Genomic DNA, 7,685 nt, shown 5'->3' on the forward strand with positions numbered 1-7,685 from the left:
ATAAATGTTTAGAATTTTTAAATTAAGAATTATTCTTAATATTTAATATTTTAATTTAATACAATTATATATCATTTAAATATGAATACATATTGACAAATATTAATGGTATTGTATATGTATACATATTAGTGCTGTCCAACAATTAATCGTGATTAATCACACCCGAAATAAACGTTTTTGTTTACATTATGTGTGTGTGTATTTTTACTATGTATATACACACCCATGCATGTATATATTTAAGAACATTTTGTTTATATATTAAATATGTTAATATATAATATAAATTATATGAATATAAATGTATACATGTAAATAAATGCAAATATTTTCAAAATATGTTATTAGTGACAGCACTAATATATACATAATATAACACAGTGTGTATATATATATATATATATATATATATATATATATATATATATATATATATATTTGTTTTTTTGAAATGTAAAAAACTAATATGGGTCTGCTTTTATAGATAAGCTTTTAGTTATTCATCAGTTAGATTTTTCTCTGTGTATGTTGTCCTTTATTTTCAGCGGTAATCAATCAGTCATGCAACAAATGCTAATGAAATGTCAGCGATGTTCAATGTTGACACTTTTCAGGAAGTCAACTCATGAATGTCGTAAAAATATAGTTGACTGAATATTATAAGCGTGGAGTTTTAACATCACACTTAATCTTTAACTTGAATAGAAGCCGTACATGTCCTTCAAGAGCTGTTTGTGTGTTAGCGGAGAGGCGAGGTGAGCGGGTCAGACCCGTCTGATTGTATGATGATGAGCGACTGATGAGAGTGATAGAGTGCAGAAGAGAGAGCAGAATAAAGATGTGACGGGGTCGTGACCTCTCGCCTGCTCCTTTAACATGATTCAGAGAGCGTTTCACAGTTCAAACAAACAGTGATGGAGAGAGAAGTGTGAGGAAGACGCTCGCTCCCCTTCTCTCTCTCAGGGCATGTTTCATGCTGCGGTTTAAATTAAACTCTCGGAGAGCCTTCAAAACATTATTCACCTCAAACGATTCTTCTAAAAATATAGATGAGAGATCATCTGTGAGAGCGAGTATTTGTAGAGTTGCACACAGTCATTATGGGATGGGAAATACTCTGTCTAGGTAGGGTCTGAGTGTATCGTTTTGACATTTTGAGCCGCGTTAGAGCAATTGTAAAATGCGGATAAACACACCTTTTTGAAGATGAGAGCAACCATAAAAATCCTGCTAATATCCTGTATAATGAACTAAATCTAATGAACTAATATACATGCTGGAATATACATAAAAGTTTAAGTCCATAATCACAAGACATTAGAAGTTTGGGGTCAGTAAGATCTTGTGAAATTTTTGAAAGCAATCTCTATTATAAATGTCTTTGTCACTTTTGATCAATTCATTTTATCCGTGCTAAATGAAATTAGTATTTTCTTTAAACCACAAACTTAATGGTAGTAAATATGAATATATTAGGGCTGTAAAAAAATAACTTGAATAAAATATTTTAACACAGTTAACGCACTGGCCCCGCCCACAAACCTCTACGTCAATTTGCATTTCATATAATTGACTGTTGACAAATATGATGCGGTGTAACAACTTAATAAGTCCTGAAAGAAAACCCAATTAAACAAATGAGATGAAAATATGTACATTGTCTTTTATTTATTCAGGAAAATTTTCTAACATTACATATCTGTGAATAAGTATGTGAATCTACAGGATTATCTGTTAATTTGAAGGTGAAATTAGTCACCAACTGTCAGAGGTGTTTTCATTCAGTGGAATTACTGTTTTATTTAAAGAACGGGGATCTATCAAAGTCTGTTCACGTTTGAGGAAGTGAATCATGGCACGAACAAATGAGATCTCCGAGGACATCAGAAAAAGAGTTGTTGTTGCTTATCAGGCTGGAAAAGGTTACAAAACGGTCTCTAAAGAGTTTGGACTCCTCAAATCCACAGTCAGACAGTGTGTGTACAAATGGAGGAAATTCAAGACCACTGTTACCCTCCCCAGGTGCACTCCACCAACAAAGATCCCTCTAAAAGCAAGACGTGTATTTGTCCGAGAGGTCGCAAATGACCATGGGGTTACCTCTAAGCAACGAAAGGCCTTTCTCACATTGACTGATGTTAATGTTCACGAGTCCACCATTAGGAGAACACTGGAGCAAGAATCAAGGAGAAAGCCACTGCTCTCCAAAAAAGAAAATCGCTTCCCATCTGCATTTTGCTAAAGATTATGTGGGCAAGTTTTGTGAATAGATGAGACCAAAAATACTTAAGAAAAAAAAAAAAAAAAAAAGAGAGAGAAGCATTATGTTTGGAGAAAAGAACACACCTCATTCCAGCTTAAAAAACTTATCCCATTTGTGAAACATTCATGGTTTGGCCCGGTTTTGCTGAATCTGGGCCAGGTTGACTTGCCATCATTGATGGAACAATGAACTCAGAATGCAGCAAATTCTAAAAGAAAACATCAAGACATTTGTTCGAGAACTGAATCTGAAGAGAAAGCAGGTCATGGAGCAAGATATTGCCCCCAAGCATACAAGTATTTTTTACCAAAGAATGGTTAAAAAAGAACAAAGTTAATGATTTGGAATGACCATGTCAAAGTCCAGACCTCAATCCAACTGAAATGTTGTGGAAGGACCTGAAACAAGCAGCTCATATGAGGAAACCCACCAACATCACAGAGTTGAAGTGGTTCTGTATAGGGCTGTGTATTGTCAAGAATCTGGCGATACGATATGTATCACAATACATGGCTTGCGATACAATATGTTGCGATACATTGGGATACTGTCAGATGAAATATTGGGATATTTCTTATTTTAGGAATAGGACATATTTTTAGGAAAGCTGTCATTAAGAACACTTCAATTCAAGTTTATTTGTATAGCACTTTTTACAATACAAATCGTTGCAAAGCAACTTTACAGAAAAGTAAGTTTCTACAATACTGAGTAGTTGCCTGTCAGTGGTGACTGTCAGTTTATGTACATATGGCAGAAATGTATGGAAAAATCAATTTAACGATGTATTCAAACAGACGATGAACACTATTAAAAGCAATTATATTTTATGATGCCATCAAACTTATAGCAAAATTTGGTAGTCCTGTATGTTGTAAGAACACACCACCATATGCAAACCTTAGCAATAATTTATATAATATTTATTTATTTATATAATATTTAACCAGAACACAGTGGGATCTGCATTTGCAATAAACGGTCCCTGTAACATTCAACGTTATTGAAACAAATTTTGTGCAGTGCTAACAATTGAAAAACAATAAAATAAAAACAGATGTCAAACCTTTCCACTCGCCGAAACTGCAACGCGAGCACCACCCCAATTGCAAAAAACTTCCCCAAAATGAGAGAAAGCAGCAGCCGCCTTGCGTCTGACCTGCCCTGGTGAGCCCTCCTTCACACAGGATGCGGCGGGACCGAGGCGGCACCATGAATGCCATGAATCTTTTTTTTTTTAAAACATCGATATTCTGTTTTTGAGAATCGATACAGTATCGCCAAACAAAATATTGCGATACTCACGTGTAACGATATTTTCTTACACCCCTAGTTCTGAAAAACTCCTAAAAGATGTTGTGCAAGACTGAACAGCAAATATCAAATATTTTTGTCTCATTTGTTCGATTGGGTTCTCTTTGCCTACTTTCAGGACTTGCTTGAAAATCTGTTGATGTTTTGGGTAATATTTATGCAGAAATATAGAAAATCCTAAAGGTTTCTCAAACTTTGAAGCAACACTGTAACTTCTACTTTAATTTAACATTTTACTTTTGAGTCTGTTTGCTTTTTTAAATAATTCCTTTGTTGATTTTCATTAGATTATCATTTATGTAATGACTGTTTAATTAAATCAGCATAACCTATAGGCAACACACCAAATACTACCTTGATGATTAATTCTTCACAATTATTATTACACATTATTTTTATTATTATTTGGGACAAAATAACGATTTAATGCATAAACTTCAAAATAGTATTTATTTATTGCTTGCTTTTGCATTAAATCATTGCAACATTTGGCCCAAATACTGGGGTAAAATGAAGTATGAGCTGGACATGCTCTCTACAGTTTTCATAAGGTTCACAAGTGTGATGAGACCAATGATGGAGCAGTTTTGTAGACAGAGAGAAAGAGTAATGCAAACTGTACTGTATGACAGGCCACAGGTGCCACAGATATCACATATCTCTCTCTCTCTCACACACACACACACACACACACACACACACACACACACAAGCTTCGCAGGTTTCACAGGGATTATAGGTGTACCTGATTAAGCCATCATCCACTGACCACTGAGAAAGAATGAGACGGATGACGATAAAGGAGAAGAGACAGAAACCCATAGAGAGAGAGAGAGTGTTTGTGGCAGCAGCTGAAGTAAAGAGCTGTTGACGTTGAGAAACACAATATGAAATGAAAAACTCCATGTAGAGATATACAGATGTTTCTCTCTCACTCAATCCCTCTCTTTATCCTCCTCTGCGTCATGAAATTAGTGAGGGGGTGGTAAACACACACACACACACAAACACACACACATGGGTCATTTTCCTGTAGGCTGATTTTCACACACAGACAGAAGATGTTGTGATGAAGAGTTTTCATCATCCATGCTTCCACTTCAATGTCAGTTGTTCAGAAACTTAACTTCGCTTGTGAGGAGGAAGTAGAAGAGAGTCTAATAACACCAGTCATCCAGTGCACTTTTAGAATTATTTCTATACTATTATAGTATTTATTCATATTTGTATTAACTTTTAGTTTTACATTTTCAGTTTACATTTTAATTTAAGTTTTAGTTATTTTCTTATATGCTTATGTGATTTTTTTACACACACACACACACACACACACACACACACACACACACACACACACACACACACACACACACATATATATTTTATAAAAATGTTTTACATGTTTTATAAATCTATTTTTCATATTTATTAAATATTTCTTTTTATTTCATTTAAAAAAAAATAACTAAATGTATTCAAGTTAGTTATTTTGTTACATGTTTATATGATATTTTTTCAATTATTTTGTAAATACTTTATTTTCAGATTTACGTTTAGTAATTTTAATACTGTTTTTCATCTGATGTATATTTTATTTCATCTTAATATCACTTACTAAAAACAATTAGCATTATTTATATATTTACCTGTTGCGATGTCATTGGGTGTGCCAGTGCATTTAGCAAATTATTACAAATGAATTCAAGGTTATTAAGAGATAAAAAATTTCTGTCTTTGGAGTAAAATCCTGAATTGTACGGGATGGAACATGTATTAAGATTTAAGTTGACTTTTAAGGACTCCACATTTTTTTAAATTGGCCATTTTTGGTTCCAGATGGGTTTTCTCAGAATTGATTTAAAAAAAAAAATTAAAGGCCTTTAGTTGACATCACACACACACACACACACACACACACACACACACACACACACACACACACACACACACACACACACACACACACACACACACACACACACACTTGCCTGTTCCAGATCTCTTCATGTCTAATCGATGCATTTAAACAATAAATTAATGTGATGGAGCCAGAGAGACCAGACCTGCAACTAAAACAAAATCACACATTTAACTCTTAAGTTGCACAATTTAAGGAATGGTTAACTTAAAAAAAAATATAATAATTCTATAAGCATTAACTCATATCATCATATCACGCTGCTCTTTTCTATGCAAATTAAAGAGAATAGCGACCAAGAGCTGTAAAGCTCCACAAATGACAAAAGTCAGCATAAAAAAATATCATAACAGTATGACTTAATCAAAATCTTCTTTTATGTTTATTTAAGAAATAAACTCAAATTTAAATAGCTAGTTACTGAAAACCTCAAAAATCTTACCTAACAGCCATGGTTCACTTTCATTTGTATTAAAAATATCTGGTTATGATGATAGAAATTGTGTCTGCTATTCATCTAAGATTAGTTGCTTATAAACAGGGAATGAGGAGGTGAAATCCTAAGAGTCATTCTGTGTGTTTGTGTTTTAATTGGGCCACATAATGAGAAAATCTTTGACCGTTTGGATGCAGTGGGTTCAGCGCTAGAATATAAATAACAAGTGTTTTGTCTTTCTCTTCCAGGGAGACACATTTCAGCACATTCAGGACATTGTGTCGTCTCTGCTGAGGACGATAAACCGCACAGTCATCACAATGGGCCGAGAACACGCTCTCATTGTGAGTTTAAAACCACTAGATCATCTCTTTTCATTGTCCTTTTCTCTCTTTAAAGTCAAATATCGCTATTGTTATGGCTCATACTTGGTTAATAATGCAAACAAATGCCAGACCAGAAACATTTACTGCATTAAAATACACAGTTTTATTGATGTCATCTTAAATATCTCAATAACAAACAAGTGGAGGGAGGAAGAAGTGCATTGTGGGAAATGTAGTCTTAGACTATTAGCATATCGGCATATAAAAATACATTGATTTTATTATTTGTTATTTTATATGTTTATATGTATATACTTTATATTTTTAAGTCTGGACATAAATAGAGGACAGATACGGAGTGGATGACGTGCGTTTGAACCAGCATGTGTGTTGGTACTCTAGGAAGCAAAAAGTGTTCATCTGTATATGAGAAGGTACAATGTGAATGATAAAGAAAAATTTATCAATGTGATGAATCTAAACATTAAAGCTACAATGTCTGTGAGAAATCAAACATTTACACTTTAAATTCAGTCTCACGTGTTTGTGAGGAAATTAGTGGTTGCATCCATGTTGCATTAATAGGACTTTCATGTCATGGTGAAATCACAATAATTACCAGTTTCCAAGTAGTAAAACCTGCCCATGTTTTTGTCGACCTTCCAAATTACAACACAGGAACTCACAATTTCACCAACTAACTCTGGCTAAAACTGGCAGCAGCTTCAATTACAGTCAAACAGCAGCTGCTGTATCTCTAGACATGTATTATCTTTACTATTGTTTTGTTAAGTTTCAGGATGCACAATCACTGAGAATATGGAGGTACAGTAAATGAATGTAGTGATTAATTATTTTTTTCTTTCATCATGAGTAAAGCTGGACATGCTGCCATTTTGGTGTTATGCAGCAATTTGCAGTAATTTTGGCATTGAGTGTTGCCATAGATATGAATCATTTCTGATTCTGAGAAGAATTCTGAGTAGAATCTCATTCAGTAATTATGGTCATTATGATGAGACACGGGGTCATTCACATACATCTAAAAATGGCCCAAGGGAACCAAATGTGATATGGTTTTTGAAAAACAAAGTTTCTTTTAATTTGACACAGTGTCTTAAAAATACATGTTTATGAACATATGTACAAACAAAAATGGTGAGATGTAATGCAAGAATGTTTGGTATGAACAGCCACTTTAGTCACTCTTTCAATCTTGTTTTGCTTCTAGAACCACATTGAAACTTGAGAATTTTAGAACTATAAAATGTTAAATTCTGTACTTCATTCTTTAATAAATTTAAAGTCAGTTGCAACACCCAGTAAACTGCCTACTGTCTAAATAGGCAGCATCCTTACTGAAAAAGAGTGTGTGATTGCTTCCAACTCATTGGTTCCAATTAAAGGAACAGTTCACACTAAAAA

The 7,685-nt window shown here is 33.9% G+C and overlaps 1 protein-coding gene across 1 annotated transcript in view; it reads left to right on the plus strand.

Moving 5' to 3' along the window:
• Positions 1–7,685, plus strand: part of LOC132109877 (dedicator of cytokinesis protein 2-like) — a 125,754-nt gene that overhangs the window by 70,987 nt on the left and 47,082 nt on the right. The window contains exon 26 of the mRNA XM_059516274.1: positions 6,183–6,278. Coding sequence (XP_059372257.1) covers positions 6,183–6,278 — 96 coding nt within the window. The remainder of the gene's footprint in view (positions 1–6,182; positions 6,279–7,685) is intronic.

This window comes from Carassius carassius, chromosome 29 (assembly GCF_963082965.1).
Source record: "Carassius carassius chromosome 29, fCarCar2.1, whole genome shotgun sequence".
In the NCBI taxonomy this organism is placed as follows: domain Eukaryota; kingdom Metazoa; phylum Chordata; class Actinopteri; order Cypriniformes; family Cyprinidae; genus Carassius; species Carassius carassius.